The sequence below is a fragment of the Palaemon carinicauda genome, chromosome 20 (assembly GCF_036898095.1).
Source record: "Palaemon carinicauda isolate YSFRI2023 chromosome 20, ASM3689809v2, whole genome shotgun sequence".
Classification (NCBI taxonomy): Eukaryota; Metazoa; Arthropoda; class Malacostraca; order Decapoda; family Palaemonidae; genus Palaemon; species Palaemon carinicauda.
In genome coordinates this window covers 79,298,833-79,317,995 of record NC_090744.1, presented here as the reverse complement: position 1 = coordinate 79,317,995, position 19,163 = coordinate 79,298,833, and the positions used below count along the sequence as shown (strand labels likewise).

General features: G+C 35.3%; 1 protein-coding gene across 1 annotated transcript; it reads right to left on the bottom strand.

The window, feature by feature from the left end:
- Nucleotides 1-227: 227 nt before the first annotated feature.
- LOC137659915 (uncharacterized) lies at nt 228-966 on the bottom strand. Its single transcript, XM_068394684.1, has 2 exons — nt 786-966; nt 228-697 (listed from the first exon to the last, which is right to left on the bottom strand). Exons 1-2 carry the CDS (start codon nt 964-966, stop codon nt 228-230), a joined length of 651 nt encoding a protein of 216 aa, XP_068250785.1.
- Nucleotides 967-19,163: the final 18,197 nt, after the last annotated feature.

Sequence of the window (19,163 nt, the reverse complement as noted above, 5' to 3'; positions counted from 1 at the left end):
CTATATTTAGGGACTATTTTTGAATTGGTCTTCTTACTAGATAGAATAATATGTACTTTGTCAGGTCAATGATATCAGAAAAGGAACTGGTACTTCATAACAATTGAGAAAATGGTATTTTAGACAAAAACTGAAGACTTTTTCTATAAATGAGTAAGAGAAGTAAATGATATTATGGCGAGTTAGTACTTGAAAATTAAAAAAATCAGAAATAGATTTCCGTTTTATTAAATGTCTTGAAAAATAATAAATCTTAGTGGTGGCTTGATATTGCCGTTACACAGGAATATGTGCGATGCCATCAGCAAATCTATCAGTATGTGTTGCTTCACTGTCGGCTTGTATGTCTGGTGGCAAGGAGTAAATTTGCCCACAACATGACTTTTGTTCTGGAGATTCTCGGATGAAGTTGCCAACGAAAAAAATTGGGCAGGGATGACCAACGGGTCGCCATATAGCATTTCTGCTGCTGAGACATCCAGAGCGTGTTTAAGTCTGGTCCTTTGTCCCAGGAAGACCCATGAAAACTGAGGAATCCAGTTGAAGTCAGTGCATCGTTTCATCAAAGCTGCTTTGAGGGTGCGATGAAAACGTTCAACCATTCCGTTTGCTGAGGGGTTGTAGGCGGTTGTCTGATATAGAGTGATGCCCAGAAAATTCACTAATGATGTCCAGAATTGAGAGGTGAAAGAGGTACCTATCCCAGAAGTATTTTTAGGGATACCAAATCTTTTTATCCACCCTGAGTGTAAGGCAGATGTACTAAGGTGGAGGTTGCCGTTTACATTGGGATGGATTGAGGCCAACAAGTGGAGGGGTAATGATGTCCTTGTGATGAAGGTAGGGGTCCTTCTTCTTCAATGTGAATGCTGGCAAAGTGACGGTAAGGTTGAAGGAAAGTGCCCACTCCTGAATCCATGTGTTTAGGTACTTTTGAAGTACAGGTGCAGACCCAATCCTTATCATCATTAGTAATTCCTCGCCAAATGAACTTCATCTTCAATAGCTGTACAGTAGACCATCGTAATGGTGAAGGGCCATGAATGGAATCAAACACATGCCAGCCCCTGAGGAAAAATATCAATGGTTGTGGTCTACATTTATTGACATCACAAAGGAGAGTGGCTTTGGAGTCATCGAAGGTGATGTCTTCCCAACGGATCAATGTTTAGGATGTCATATATGCTTGGTACTCTGGATCTTTTCGTTCTGCCAAGCTGATGTAATCCAGTCAAAGGTGAATGGTGGCCAATGTGTTTCTTGACAAGGTATCAGCAATGGCATTCATTTTCCAAGGGACGTGTTTTAGGCTGCAATTGTATTCTGACACGGCAGAGAGATGTAGGCATTGGTGGGTGGACCAGGTATCGGAATATTGTGTGAAGGCGTGCACCAAAGGCATATGGTTCGTGCATATGACGAAGGGCATACCTTCTGAGATGTAGCAAAAGTGATGGAGAGCCAAATGCATTGCCAACAATTAGAGGTCAAAGGTAAAGTAGCCAGATTCTGCCTTGGACAGTTTTCTACTAAAAAAGGCCAATGGGTGGAACGAGACGTTGACCACCTGTACGAGTACTACACCGATATTGATGTTGCCAGCATTAGTAGAAAGAAAGCGAGGGGCATGCGGCATTGGCAATGTAAGAGCATCAGCGGTAAATAGGGTATTCTTTGCATTGCAGTTAGCTGCTTCTTGAAAGGGAGTCCTATTCAGGTCTTCTGGCTTACCCTTAAGGGATGATTAGAGGGGCGCTAGATTAGCTGTAATAGATGAGAGGAACTGATGATAATAGTTGATTATGCCTAAGAATTCTTGCAGTGCTTTAACTGTCAAGGGCATGGGGAAGTTCCCAACGGCTTCTACCTTATCAGGGAGGTAATGCACTCCTTCAGGAGGGATGCGGTGTCTTAAGTATGTTACTTCCTTGGCTCTGTTGTAGGCGGTAGCCCACATTGCATAGGTGATGGGGAAGTTCCTCTTTGGAAGAAGAGAACAAAAGTATGTTGTTCTTGTAACATACGCAGAAGGGGATGTCCCTCAAGATGCTGTTGCATTACGGGTTCAATAAAACTTGGACATCTTAAAACTTTAATGTACAGGATACAGAAGTGGCATTGGTAAAAAACATAAATACAAACGTCAAGCAATGAAATTTTTCATGTCTTTAACCACCAACCAGCACAGCTATCATTACTTCGTTAAACATATGAGTAAGACAAACTATACAGAACCTTGCTCGATACTTCTGTGCTTCTGGTGTCTCCTGAAATATGGTTCATCGTGTGGATGGAGCCTTACAAATCAAGAGCATTTTTCAAATCCTCAATATTCGATGATAACTGACTTAAGTGCAGCATAAGTGTCTGAGCTTCTTAGACCACCACTTTAAGACGTCTGGAGCACTGGTGAACACGAGTAACTGGCTGGTTTTACTTATGTTTGTACACACATCTATATCCAATAAAAAGTAGTTGCAGTACTTCATTAAATTTTTCAGCTACTTTTCTTACAACTGTTTGTGATAATGATATACTTAAAAGTTTCTTTGATGAATTTAATGGTAATATCGGATCAAAATGCAATAGACGGGACGGCGTGAGAGAGAGAGAGAGAGAGAGAGAGAGAGAGAGAGAGAGAGAGAGAGAGAGAGAGAGAGAGAGAGAGAGAGAGAGAGAGAGGGTATTTCATACAGACACAGAAAAAGTGATTTCCGTGCACAAGATACATGTGTAATACAAGAGATTGTGGGCCACACAATCAACAGGTAAGCCACTTTTAGAATATAAGCTATATATAATTCAAAGCTATGGTAAGAATAATGATGGGGTTAACAAGAAAAGACAGAAAAGAGCAACATGGATATAAGAAAAAACTAAAGTACAAAATATTCTAACAGTATATAAGAAAACGAAATTGACATGGGCAGGACATATATTTAGGGTGAAATATAATAAACGGAGATTAAGAATAACAAGATGGTTACCTAGAGACTGCAAAATATGCAGGTGAAGAAAGAAAAGACGATGGATTAACGAAATAAGAAAATTTGCGGGTGTAGACTTTTATATAAAGACAGTAAACAGACGTGAGTGGAAGGACATGTTTGGGACCTTTATTCTGCAAAGGAATTTTAATGGAGGATAATGATGATTTTGATGATATACTGTATGTGTATATAGATAGACATACTATGATCCTTATTTGTGTAGATAAATAGGCATTCATTTTAAAAGTAAAAGGATTCTAACATTAATTGATTATTTCTGTCTTGTAATTTAGAATCTACCTATTTGCCAAATTATATATATATATATATATATATATATATATATATATATATATATATATATATATATATATATATATTTATATATATATATATATATATATATATATATATATATATATAAGTGTGTATATATATATATATATATATATATATATATATATATATATATATATATATATATATATATATATATATACACTCATATATATATATATATATATATATATATATATATATATATATATATATATATATATATATATATATTGTTGTAGAATTATTCGGCACCGCTTCCTTGAGGACTGGCACTAGAAGACTATAGATAGGGGGTAAATTTTTACCCTACTGTCAAAATGGGAGACACTAAATTTAACGACGAGTTTATCGCTATGTACCTTCTAACATGTACACCCTTGGTCCTGTAACTTCCTAGTTCAACAAACAAGGGGTATCGAGGGACCAACCTCTAGATAAACCGTAGATATACTAATGGTGAAGCGCGGGGGGGGGGGGGGGGTGTCATTTAAAGATTTTTCAGTTTTATGTTTAGGCTAAAAATAAACATTAGAAAATTAGGTAATTATTAATTAATTATTCCTGGATACACAGTCAAGTTAACAAAAGTAAATCAAGTTTGCAGTGATGTTGAGCGAATTATTAACTTAGTTCCTATAAACACAATAGATTTTACAGCTAGCAGAAGAAATTTTGGCCTTATCTCATTAAGTGTTACACCGTAACTATTTCAACATAATTAAGTTTATAAAATGTTACTTATAGTGATTTTGATACTCTCTTTTCGGTTGTTGAACACTTTCTCTTTATAGACAATCAAGTTTACGTAGTTATATTAATTTTATCTTTCTTCTCGGTTGTTGAAGTTTCTATTATAACATAATCAAGTTTATAAGATGTTATTTATTGCTATTTTGGTACTTTTTCTTGCCTGTTGAACAGTTCCTCTTTAAAGACTATGAAGTTTACAAAATTATATTTATAGCAAGTTTGGCCTGTTCTTTATGGCTTTTAAACTGTTTCTGCTCTCATAACCTCAGATAAAAGCCCGCCTCTATGTAGGAAGGAGGTGAGCTTCTTCTTTCTCAGTTTCTGCAGGATGAAGTGGTGAGGCCTGCCCACTGATGCGTTCATTGTCCACAGCAAAACAAAATGGTGTCTTGTCTGAAATGAACGGACATAACTAAGGGTTAGGAAATTTAGCTTGAGGGAATGCAAAGTATCAACGGAATGGTAATCTGGTCATAAAGGAAAATTAATTGAAGCGGATGATTAATCCTTTAATTGAGATGACTGGATGAGTTATTAGTAATCTATTATGGACAAGGGTCATGTGAAAATTTACAGCGTGATAAATTGTGTCAAAGGATTTGGTTCTGAAAAAGGGTATGGATTTAGAGTAAGTACCAGTGGGTGGCCTCATATAGTTGAAGTATGGGTGTCTCGTCATACAGGGTGATGCATATTGCTGTACTCGAGCACTTTCCTACATCATTTTCACCAGTACTGAAGACTGGAAGATTACGTTTGATAAAACTAGTTCTTCTGAGAAGAATCCAGTTCGTCGGAGCTAGACAGATTGTCTATCTCTTCCAACACACTCGGTTCAAGTGTCAGTTTGCACTCCTGTGCTATCAGGCAGGATAAATGAGCATCCACCATTGCCATGGTGAATACCTTCCCCAAGAGATCGCCCTTCTTGAGCTTAACAGTTTCTTCCCATGAACCCTTGATTAAAACAGAGGCTTTACCATCTTTCAGTTCTAGGATGCCAGGAAATACTGTAGCTTTTCTTGACAGACCGGTGGGTATGATGTCACCATCATAATACATCTCCGGCCAACAGATGGACGGACAAGCAGGTCACCTAAAAGATATGTCAAGCCCCTTAGGAAATTCTACAATAACAGGAAAAATTATGGGCTCAATCCTGTCAATCCTGATTGAATCGACTGTGAAGACCTCAGGTGAGTAAAGCACTTGGTGACAACAGACATATTTTAGACATCATTCTCCTAAGAAGGCCCTTCTAGAGTACCGCCAATGCTGAGCTGAATTTGGGCTCCGTCAACTATCACCCTATTTGGTTTAAGGAACAGGTAACTAAGCACTAAATGCTCAGTAATAGTCCCTGAAGGCACTACATGGAACACACTCGGGCTGAATGTCATCCCATGCAGTATAGGGGTCAAAAGTACAGTAACTAAGGTCTTAGGTCCTGTTTGCCCTCAACCCTCCAGACCATTGGTATTAAATACGATCTACAGCCGGTAATCTTGCACTACATTTGATGACAGAAGGTTGACCTCAGCTCTGGAGTTAACGAGAGGATCCAACGCTCCCGATGGAAACTCGTACATGGTCACTGGGACAACCATGAGCAGTACAGATTAACCCTTCGAAGGAGTCAGTTGGAGAAGCTTTAGATAGTGTCGAGTATAGGTTATTACTGGCCAATCCTGAAAGAGGTATTGAATGTGCAGTGACCTTTTCATGTTAAGGGGTAACCCTGGAAATCGAGAGTTCTGACTAGAATTCACACACTCCTTCAATGCAGCACCATCTTCTACACCAAAGGTCTGGTGTTTAACACCCTATGATATTCCTCGGTTCTTGATGAATTCCTGGTTTTTGTTTTCTTGCTCTTCTGTTTCCTCTCAACAATCTAGGAAGAGGCACTAGACTCACTCCCACTTCGGCTCTCCCTGCTACTGGTCGAACCCTAGTAGGACAACGGGGATGGAGTACGTTCACTGGTACTGCCCTCCACCTAGAGGGCAGTGGTTTCCCTCTCAGGGCTGCAGGCAGTAGCTGTCTTCTGGACAAATTTTCCGTGCATCAAGGGTGACTGTTACCCACACTGTGCAACATTATGGCTGGCTGAAACACAGTGTAGTCACAGGTTGAGGCGTCTGCGACACTCGTCTTCAAGATGCCCTGGTTTCTTTACCAAGTACAGTACCTCCTCAGGAACTGAGGAGACATATCCAGGGTGCGAGATGGTGGAAGGCACACTTCTACAGGTGCAAGTTTAGGGACATTTTGAGGACAACTGTGTGGATACACTCGGTCAGGTGCTTGTGAACAGTTGGGGGACCCCATGGCAACTCTATCGGCATACAAGCCGTGCCATGACTGTCCCACACGACTAATGGCCAAGTCCTCTGCATTTTGGCTTTGCTGACGGGTTGTCTTGTCGAGAACACTCTACGGGTGTAGGACATCCTGCCAAGTTGCCTGACGGCCAGCGGAGACATTGGGGGTGGCCAGAGACTGCTCCAGCCAATTCCCAGCTTTGTTTGGAACCGTTCTGAGGATCTTTCATCTCAGCTCTCTCTTGTCCAAGCTACGCCTAGGATATGCAGACCATTACAAGGAGGCCAACCGCATGGCATAATTCTTCAGCAGTTCGCCCTTTCCACAGTTGGCACTGGTGAAATGGGCTTTCCTCCATGCATCCCGTTTCTCTTGGACTTTTCAGCAGCAGTCGAGGAGGCATTCCTTCATGTCGGGGTATAAGATCTCGGGACCCCCATTACCGAAAAAGCCTCCTTTGTTTCCCATTTCAGGAACCTTCCTATCTCAGCGGTACACCGGCCAGAGTTTCCTGCAGTATACATACTGGCATAGTAGGCATCAAAATCCCTCAGGAATCAAGGGAGTCAAGGGCCTTGACTGGAGGGAACGGACATGATCAGTGGAGTCAGTGTTGGGTGAGCTGACACTGGAACAGGAGCTGGAGCTGTCCCCAGAAGTCTTCACTGGTAGACTCCTGTGACAAAGTCGTAATTTCAGGTATAGCTGGTCTGGTCTTTTCCTTAGCCTGGCATCTTTTCATAGGAATGGCCCCTATCTGGGCAAGAATTGCCTCTGTCGTAGGTGTCGGAGTCTTTCCAGTCTGCTGGGCATCGCTTGGTCACCCAAGAACTACTCCACTAGTCCACTGGCTGAAGTCTTTGGTGTCCTAGAAGTGTTAGTTACTGAAACAGGCGAGGAGGCAAATGGTCCACTTCAAGCAGGAGACTCCTTGAAGCCTGGTACAGGTGGGAGTAACAGTGAGAATCCTGGAGGGGGCTGGAGACCTCCAATCACTGGCTCAGTCCAGTTACAGGGATTGCAAGACCACTGACAATCGGCCAAGACAGGGAAGTAGAAGGAGAACTGGTAGTCACTAGTTGTGACCCCAAAATAAAACTTTTTTTTTTTTTTTTTATTTAAAGAGTAAGCGTTTCTTTCCCCTACAGAATCTGTCCCCTTCTGCGTCACTAATTTAGAGATTTTGTTTTGGTAAAATAATTTTTTCTTCCTCTCTTAATGTTCTATTACGTTTAAATAAGAAATATCTTACCTATAAAGTATACTGCTTTTTATATGACTCCGTGCATAGCATTGCGGAGAGAGACAGAAAACCCATGAAATGATAATAAGGAAATTTGAGGTTCTAGCTGGGTTCTCTTCCACAGTATAAAGAATTGAGGTGAGGTACCCAGAGACCAGTTCTCTTGACTATTTACCAATTGTCCAGATATCTGGGTAATTCACCATTTTATTTTTTATTGTAGTGAACGTTGGAGTGTGGTCCGCATTCGGACATTAGCATTCTGCCTGCTGCATCTAGCTACAGTCGGCAAACCACTAAAACGTTAATACCCTTTGGGATTTTAAGATTCAGGTGTTGTTCGAGAATATAATCTTATATGGAAGGGGGATTCAGTTAATCTGGCAATTAGCAATACGAATATTGATATAAAAGTACAGCATGTTTTAAGAGAGAGGGGCTGGAAAGTTATTAATTTTGATACCAAACAAGGTTATATAGGGGGAAAGATTATCCTATATGACAATCATTAACAGTTATAATATTACCCTTAATGATATTTTTTTTCTAGAATTTTTTTGTGGAAATCTTACTTTTATGACTTTGAACCCCCTTTTTTTTAATCAACTTATCAACTTTTGGTTTGGAAAGACGGCTATACGAACGTACGCATCTATAATATTCTATGCATTTTCATCAACGAACATCCAATTGTATAATTAGCTTGAACTTTTAAAATATGACATTTCAGTTTCTGTAATGAATTCTAGAATTATTTGGTGAATTAAAGTTCTAGGGTTATGTCATTCATTCTAGTAATCTCTTCGTTCAGTTTTTCTTATTATCTTCTACTATTTTTTTTTCTTTTTTATCTTAAAAAATAACAATTTCTGGCTTAGTCTTCAGATAGTAGTTCCTAATTTTGCGTCATTTCTGCGTGATATTCCCCTGCTCCCCCCAAATCTCTCTCTCTCTCTCTCTCTCTCTCTCTCTCTCTCTCTCTCTCTCTCTCTCTCTCTCTCTCTCTCTAGATATGTAGACGGATGGAATAATGCTGAAACTCTCAAATGTTTCGTTTGCTGAGCCCCAGTAATGACTTACTGAATCCAGAGTCGAAATAAACTTCCAGAGTTACTGGAAGCCTTTGAAACTGAGTATCTTCAGGGTATCCTTAGAGAATCTCAAGCTTTTTCTAAATTATTTTGATTTTATTTTGTAATTTCCTTGTATTATCTGTCTTTTTAACATTTTTTAAACGAGTAGTTTATAAATGTTCGTTTTTTTTTAATACTTTTTCCTAAGTTTCTGAAAAGTAATGATATAATTTTTATCAAAAAAGAAAAAAAAATCTTACCTCCTCTCCTTACAATTAAATATGGATGATATTTTCGACTGTCTTGCGACGATCTTTTCCCCTTGGCTACAACTCGCCACAGATAATCAATTTCCAGGCACATATATAATATAATATACTTTCTATATTATGAAAGAGTGGTACAGAAACTAGTATACTTTGCACATAACCCTAATAGGAACGGAGTAGAGAAAGAATACAATACTACATAGTTAACTTGAGCAATTAAGCAGCTTTGCTTTACTGCTTTGTAAAAATTAATTTCTTTAAGAGTCTGAAAAAGCAGAAACTAGATATAAACTTTATGGAAACGATTTGGCGACCTCACAAAAGCATTATCCAAACAATTTGGAAATCAATATATTATCAGTTTTATGAAGAAAAAAAAAAAGGACTCCCTAATCCCAGCTTCCTTTTATTTTGGTTTCAAGCCAACCAAATATGTATCGTCTGAATATATTTTCTCTCTTTGATGTTTACTATCGGCCTTAGTTTTTAGCCCTATATAGTTTAGGTATTTTTTCTCTTCTAACTCATGCATATATGGTTGAATTTTCCGTTTTCATATTCTATTTCTGTTTGACGTGTATTGGTTAGGTGTTACAGATATTTTACCTGTTTGTGTGATTACCTTTAATTATTCTTATTCTATTGCTACTGCAGTGCATTAAAAGTGAAATTTCTCTTGAAATACTTTATATATAGAAATATTTTCACTATGTGAAAACCAGAAGAAATTGAAATACTTACGGGACTCTCACATGTTATTTAAAATGTCTTACTATTTCATATTTATCACATTTTCTTGAAAATCTAATGGATTTTTTAGGAGTTCAAAATCATAAACTTGTGGATTTTCTTAAAAACCTAAAAACTATGAAAAGAATTCGGACATATTTAATGGAAAGTTAAGAAAATCAAAATAGCAAAAGGGGCGTCCTTGGAGTATGGGACCTTTAGAACTCTTTGTCAAAGTCTAATCGTTTAGATGGAAATGATATACTTAACAAAGATGGTAAATTAACGAGAATTAATCTGGAAAATGTAGAGTTGGAACAGTAAGGAAAGGGTAAGCAAAGAGTAAGTAAACTAATTATAAATAGTGAAATATATATATATATATATATATATATATATATATATATATATATATATATATATATATATATATATATATATATATATATATATATATATATATCACACACACACACACACACATACACACACACACACATATATATATATATATATATATATATATATATATATATATATATATATATATATATATATATATATATATATATATATATATATATATATATATATATATATATATATATATATATATATATATATATACTGTATATGTATGTGTGTATTTATATAAGTTTGGCTTTTCAGTTTTCACATTTTATTCACGCTTGACGTATATTGGTTCTATGGTTACCTTTTCTTGTGATTATATTTAAATATTCATATATATATATATATATATATATATATATATATATATATATATATATATATAAATATATATATATATATATATATATATATATATATATATATATATATATATATATATATATATATATGTATTATATATATATATATTTATATATATGTATTATATATATATATATATATATATATATATATATATATATATATATATATATATATATATATATATATATATATATATATATATATATATATATATATATATATATGGGGGATTTTGTGTTTGTGTACAAGTGTTAACATAAGTGAATCTTTGCAGCAGAGAGTAATACAGACAAGGAAACGAAAGAGTCTGTTACTGCTGTTTCCCAAAGTTTTCTGATGTTGCTTCGACCAAGTTACTTGGAAAATATTTTTGACTAAAGTGAATTAGCTCCTGTAAATGTTCATTACTCATTTTTCTCACAACCCCTAATGATTATATTTATTACGAATCCATTCCTACATATTTTGCATATCTTTGCATCATCTGCAATTAATTATATATATATAGAGGTCCTTTCTTAAGAATCGAATATTTATTAAAGTAGTTTAAGCTTTCATATATGTATTCCCCCTAAAAATATTAACTACGCCAGTATTATTCGCATTAACTACCGAGGCTTCTGATTCCATTTATTTTGAGAAGTTTAAAATATCACCTAGACAAAAATTCATAACGTCTCTTGTGAGGAAATATTTTGTTTTTTTTTAGTTTTAGTTTTTCAGTGACTGTAAAGTTGGAGATTTAAAAGAAAGAAATAGAAATAGATTCGAAAGTAATGACTGGAGTCAACTCCGTAGAAAGCAAAACCACCCATAAAATTACCTAAATCTATAAAAACTGTTATATAATAAACATATTTTCATAATTTCTGATTTCCTTCGATGCCAAGGTAAAATTTTTCATTTCCAGTTTCCAGAAAAAATAACTTTCATAGATAATATTGGTCCACAATTCACATGCAGTGGCTGAAATATTAATAAAAAAGGCTCTTGGGCAACTGTGTTTTTTGTGTTTGAATGATTATCAGACGTTTTATGCAGTTATTAGTAAGATGATACACATTGATAACATCAGAGTGTGTTCATTATTTGCTTAAGTTTTACAAATTTTATAAAACTGAACATTTTGATTGCGGAATATTGAAGTAAGAATGAAGTTATGCATGAGTTTCATAAGATGGTCCCGTTCATCCGTTTCATCAAAAGTTATTTTCGTAATCAAAGTTTGGGTAAGTAAGAAGGTAATGCCGCTGTATGATCTATAGAGAAGAGTATAAATATGTTCAATTATAGCAAATAGGAAATACGATACCTCAACAACAAAATTCCTCGATAGTTTCGATAACCCAAATAATGGCAGATCGAACAAGAAAATAGAACCAATAGTTGCTTAAGATCAAACCGAAAACAGCAATGAAATTTTCATATTCACGAAAGCAAAAACATAAATGAACGCTTGGTTGATCTACTCATTTCATAAATTACCAATTGTTACAAAAATATCAGAAAATCAGGTAGTTAATTAAGCAAAAATCTAACCATGAAAACTAACCTTGGTCCCCTTGAAGAGCTCCTCTATGAAGACATGATTCAACCCGTTTGGAATATTCTGGCGTTGCTACTCTCCCCCTTCATTGTTGATATCTGGATGCGCGGTCTGGAAAACACATTGATACAACAAGTGACAAAAGCTGAGTTTATTAGTCATGTGGCTGGCAATTCAAGAACTCTCCTTTTTATCAACAGATCTGAATAGGACGTCAGTGTGTTGGGTTTTCTTTCCCAATTTCCATTTTTTTTTATAAAGCAATTTGGTAAATTGTATTGAAAGGGTAATAAGTTTCTGTTGACCTGGGCATTGAGTTGCCTACCTGGTAATCTTACGGATGTTATGAGTGGCAGCCAGAGTAGGTGATGTTTAGGGTCAGTAACCTCAATCACGAAATTATCATAGACTCGTGACGGTATTCATACAGAAACACACACACCTATATATATATATATATATATATATATATATATATATATATATATATATATATATATATATATATATATATATATATATATATATATATATATATATATATATATATATATATATATATATATATTTATACATATATATATATATATATATATATATATATATATATATATATATATATATATATATATATATATATATATATATATATATATATATATATATATATATATATATATATATATATATATTCCAAAACTTGGAATATCCACGTAATTAACCAGCTCATGGAAAAATCAAGCGCCTAGGACAAATAACTATGTATGGCATTTATTGACTATGAGAAAGATTTTGATCTTGTCAGCATTCCAGCATGAAGGCTCTTCAAAAACAAGGATTAGATAAATCTTAAGCTAGAACAGTTGAAGATAGTGAGACAATAGTAATTGTGAAAGGAGTTAGGGTCGGAAACCCAATCTGTCCTAAATTATTCACCACGTTCATAGAAGACATTTTAAAGAATTAATCTTAGGAAAATATAAGAATTAAAATCAATGGCGAATACCTTAACAACATGGGTTCTATTCAGTGAATCAAAGAAGGAATTGGAAAATATCATAGAAGATTTGAATAGAGAAAGAAGATCTTTAGGACTGAAAATGAATAAGAGCAAAACTAAGATAATGTTAAATGAAAATGCAGAGACAATGAATAATGGTTATGGACTTATCTCTATAGCCTGTTAATGAATAGACATAACTAGGACAGACAGTAAGTGTTTCCCAGGACATGACGCCGAAATTAAAAGGATAAGCATACGATGGACAGCTTTTGGTAATTAAAATGAGATTATGAAATTTAAAATGTCCATATCTCTTAAAACTTTTCAATCAGATGATCTGTTGTAAAATAAAAGAAATTTCAGGGTTGGCACGGAAATGTGTGTCGAACTTGTTTAATAAATAAAAGGCGAAATACTAATCAAATTAATTAAGTATTGTGAAGTATATTTCGTTCTTTTTTATTTAAATAAATATTGAATAAATAAATAATGGATTGAATATTATAGATAATAGTATATATAATTAGTATAAATATTAGAGAGATGCCACGAATTAAATTACTAGTGGAGTTGTACGGTCGTAAATAATTAATGGTTACCGTTTAGCTTTTCCGAAAAACTAGTTCATAAGTGTGTGGTAGGGTGGAAAAAAGAAAATGGGATGAGTATTTTTCCTTCCGTCAGTAGTATTTAAACCTCCGCCAGAAAAAGTTTTCTCTCTCCAAAGCTTAAATTAAGTGATTTAAAGTAAGAGGAGGAACCAATTTTTTTTTTTTTTTTATTCCAAGGAGCCACCAATTTGGAAAGTGAAAGTCGCTAAGTACAATTTCTATTTTTGTTAACATGTAATAGTGAAGAGAAACTATGCGTCTTTGAAACCTTAGCTCAAACAGGTTGGTTTTTGAAGTTTGGTTCTGAAATAGGTTCCTTTTGTTATTTACGTATATTTTTTCTTTTATATTTCCAAATTGATCCATTTATATTTCGGAGATTAAGTATTTATTGTAAATGTTTGCTTTAATGATAGTATATATGAGTAATATAATGTGAAATTTATCGGTAACTTGGAGCTTTCGTCGCTAGCCTAACTTCCGTTTTCAATTGCCTATTGATGTTGGAACGTTCGGTCAGTCCCGTGTTCAATTGGATTAGGGATTTGGTCGTTCTTTTATTTCATTTCCTTATCTTGGTCTAAATTAATATGAAAGTTTTAGTTATTGGGTATTTTTATGCTAGGGATTTGAAGTCTGTTGCCTCTGTCAAATAATTCATCCCTTGAAATGAAAATTGAGGAAAAGATAAATTTTGACTTGCGTTTCCTAGCCTATCCTGGAAAAGATTATCAGTAGTTTCTGGATCATCCTGATTTGTTTTGAGTTCATTAGGGATGAGAAACCTGATAAAATAATGATAAAGGGCTGGGTTGAGTGGACTTCATTGTTCAACTGTAATTTAAAAAATTTTATATAATTTCAATCTCCTTCATTTTTTTCGCTTTGTATTATGGCTAGTATCAGTGAATTATTGGATTATCTAGGGGAAAACCCAAATTAGTTGTCATTGGATGAGGTTAAAGAAAAACTTGAAGTTTTGAGGAGTAAAAGAGCCACTCATAAACGAAAAATCACTATATATTGTAAAAAGTTGCAGGAATTGCATGATACTGGAACATTGCATTCATCTTTGTGTAAAAAACAAGTAAGTGAAGTGGGATTGGAATTAAGTAAAGTAAGTGAATGCAATGAGTTAATTCATTTGCTAATGGAAAAAACTGAATTAGGAATCAGAGATGAACAGTGTTTTAATAATGAATTAGATGATCAAGCTCAATACAAAATTAATGTTTCAATAGAATTAGATGCTTATGGAGATTATTTGGTTAAAAAAAAGAGATGAAAGTGTTGGCATTTCTGTAAAAGATTTCACTGATTGTATGAGCAATGGTAAACCTCCTAATTTAACTTGTGCCACTTTTAATGGCAAAGAGAAGGATAAATTTGCTTTTCATAATTTCTTGAATCAGTTTGATAATGTAATTGGTTGTAGAAAACACTTATCAGCTTCAGCTAAATTATCGTATCTTATTGGTTACTTGAAGGGGTATGCACTAAAACAAGTATCACATTTTCTATTACTGATAAAAATTACGCAGTAGCATTAGATTTGCTGACCGATGAATTCATAGATAAGGATTTCATAATAGATGGAATACTAAAAAATATATTAAAAGTTGTCCCTAGTGATGATAATGATTTTGAGTTTTCCAATGTTAAATATTTTATAGCAGAGGTTAGATCTTATTTATATGAATTGCAGCATTATAATGTAGATTTCTTGGAAGAGGGTTTTGCTGGTAATATTCTTGTGAGTCATTTAATAATGAGTAAGCTCCCTAAAGTAGTAGTGAAGGAGTTGATAAATAAAATCTCAATAAATTATCCTACCTTGTCAGAGATATTTTCCAACCATAAAGAAGTTTTGAAAACTTTAAGTAGAACTACATCTGTGAATAAAAAGTTGTACAGAGACAGCAAAAAACTAAATAGCAGTAGTCCATCACTAGTGCAGGTAAATGAAGTAGAGCAAAAAATTCCCACAATACAAAATTTTGATACTGTGGTAGTTGCAAATAAAAATGTTAAAAGTCATTGTAAATTATGCTTTACTGATGGACACTCTTTAGGAAAGTGTGAAACTTATCTAACCTATGAGTCTAAGTTAGCCAGAATAATGGAATTATCTCTGTGTACTAGGTGTGCTGGTTCTGGTCATAAAGAATCTGAATGTTATGGAAAAAATGGTATGATGAGGTTTAAATGTTTGATTTGCAAGAAAAGAGACCATATAACACCTTTGTGCCCTAATCAAGAAAAAACGGCCAAGACAAATGTTAGTGTAAATTTGTGCTATGCATCCAGAAATATGGATATCAGTAATATTTTACCAGCAATGATCCTAGAGTTGAAGAATGGAAAGAGATGCCGTAAAGTAAGGAGTTTGGTGGATTGTGGTAGTCAGAGGTCCTATATAGTGAAACATGTTTTCAAAGATATTTGTTCAGAATATGAAAGTTTATATGAATTGGAACATGAAGTGCATATATATATAGGTCAAGAAACTAAAAAATTCGAAAAAATGTCAACTGGTATAAAGATAGGAAATACATTAGCATTTGTGCCTTTATTAATAGACGAAGAGATGAATATTTCCTATGAAGTGCCAGGTATGAACAAAATAATAGATTGAAATCGGAGAATAAAAGATTGACCGATGAAACATTTTATGAAGAAAGAAATCATGAATTAATAGAAGTAGATATGCTGATAGGTATGGATATAATTCACTATTTTTCCTTGTCCATTCAGAAATGTGGTGGTGGTTTTTGTTTCATATTGAATGGAAGGGTAGCCCCAGTAGGAAATGCATTAAACTTTCTTAATTCTTATCAAAGAGAGGCCTTGTTTGAAACTCAGACAAAGGCAAAGCAAGTTAGTATAAAGACCAAAACTATGGTTAACTTAATTATGGATCCTCTTAAATCTTATTTTAATCCATTGGAACATATTTTCTCTGACAGTGAAGTAGATAATGGGCTGGAAAATCTGTTTAGTTTTGAATCTATGGGTATTAAAACTAATGATAAGGAGCTTGTCTCATTTGATAAACATCAAATAGAAAATTTCCAAGAAGGTATTAGTTTGAAGAAGGGTTATTATCATGTTAAATTACCTTGGTACCCTGAAAAAACTTCTCAAGTGCCTTCTAATTATTTTATAGCCCTTAAGGTTTTGGATAGAACAATGGAACCTCTTAATAGGATGGGACTATTAAACGGATTTTGAGCAAAGCAAAAAATCTATTTTTGGGTGAGATGGCCTTGTCGTCCTGATGGAAGTTCCTTAAAGTAGCTTCTAAGGGATATATGTACTACAGTGATATTCCCAGAGAAATTTACCTTCAGGTATCCAGAATTCTAACTCCTGGCGCGAATATCCTTAAAATTTTCCAAAGGATATCGCATAATATCAGCGGACGCACTCTTGATACGCCTCCATAGCAATCTGCACCCCAAACAGCGTTTTGGCTTCGAGGAGGATGTAGCAAAAGGGAGCCGTCCAAAGGCTCTCCTCACTCTCGTAATACTATTGGGAATACAACAGCGCCATTCCCACGACGGCGGACATTCCTTGTAGCATTGAGCGTGGTGTTACAGATACAGTACCACGGGAGGGATACTGTGAAGATCTTTTCTTTTAGAAGAGATGGGTGGGTCCATCAGGACGACATGGCCATCTCATCCAAAAATAGATTTTTCGCTTCGCTCAAAATCCGTTTTTTGGGCTCAAACCATGTCGTCGTGATGGAAGCATACCAGAGCATTAGTGTATCTGTGGATTTCTTTATTCAGTGCCTAAACCTTATAGCAACCTTTTCTATGGTCATGGGGACCACATGAGACAAGGGACGTTACCGTTATTCGTCACCATCACTAATCATAACCAATGTTAGTGCTTCCTGCCTCCTACAGGGAAGAGTCCTTCTAGACAGTAGAAAAGGGATCTTGAGGTTAACATCCATAGTATGACCAAACATAAGTACACACTGAATATACAAATAGTCTCATAGTTGTAGATTTACTAAAATAACATCAGTTTCTCTTATATCTATTATTTGATGCATACAAATATATGAGGGATACTTACTTTGGTAAGTCGAAGAACTCTAGCATGGATACATACAATTGTCTGGCGAAGGTTGACGCACTACATTCTAATAGACATTTATTACTAATAAATGACTAAAAGATGTTCAGTTAAACGAATGTAGTATGACAATGGGATTATACCTGTAACAAGTACAGAGACTATATTTCCTTCTTGAAGGAAAAAATGATGAGTGCCACTCTCAGACTGAAGAAAATTATAAAACAAATTCTCTTCATAATTCCTGTACTGGTTACTTCTATCTGCACTGTGTACTTCGTACACCGGCACTAGTGCCATCTGTATAATTCCACACCTGAGATTTTGAACAGAGCCAGTGTTATCATGGTAACACTTGATTAAAAGATGTCACACCTAAGAAGGGTGACCTTTTCTCCCTTTAATTGACAGTCCCAGTCAATTAGCTGTTCATTGTAGAATTAGACGGCAGGTTAAATATTCTACCTGGCGTCACCCCATATTGCTTTAGAACATGGATTTGTCTAGCATAGTGTATGTAGAACACTCTGGATGATTCTCATCCGTTACATGTGCGAGGACATGTGAGGTCCCAAACCAAAAACTGCTTACTACAGTGATTAGGGGGCAGGTTTTAATACACTACCTGCCGCCACTACGAAGTGTTTCAGTTCATGCACTTGTTTTGCATAGTGTTTGTAAAACACTCTGGATGATTTCCATCCAGTGTATGAACAAAGACGCTCAAAGTCCATATACTGAGAGAAGTTCAGTGATGAAGCAATCTTTCTCGGATCATGACCTGCGACAGTACTGTCCGGATCTGCTCTACGAATAAAGTAGGTGAGCTTCGCCCTTAGTTGTTTTATGGATAAATTTGATCCAGAAGTTTTTCCTTTAAAGGGCTGTCCCCCCCTGAAGTCTGAAGTTCTACGAAGATAGACTTTTAGACACTCTACAGGACATAGAGAGACATCTTCCTTCAGAGGGCAGATTCTCCAGGAACCCCACCTCTTAGTGGGTAGCTCGTTTTTAGTGAGAAAGGATGGATCAGGAAATAGATTCAGTTCTCCCACTTCCGTGAAATGAATATGACCCTCATCTCTGGATAGGGCCACTATTTCACTAACTCTAGCCCCGGAGACGATAACGAACAGAAAAATAACCTTTTGGGTTAGATCCTTAAGAGAACAATCTTCATTGTTCACAGATGAGGCATAATTTAAGACCTTGTCCAAAGACCAAGAGATGGGCTTTGGAGGTACTGTGGGCTTAAGCCTACCACATGCCTTTGGAATCTTATTAAAGATTTCATTCGCCAGATCCACTTGAAAGGCATATAGGAGAGGCCTAGTCAAGGCTGACTTGCACGTATTTATCGTATTGGCTGCCAGACCTTGGCTATGAAGGTGGACAAAGAAGGACAGACAGAAGTTC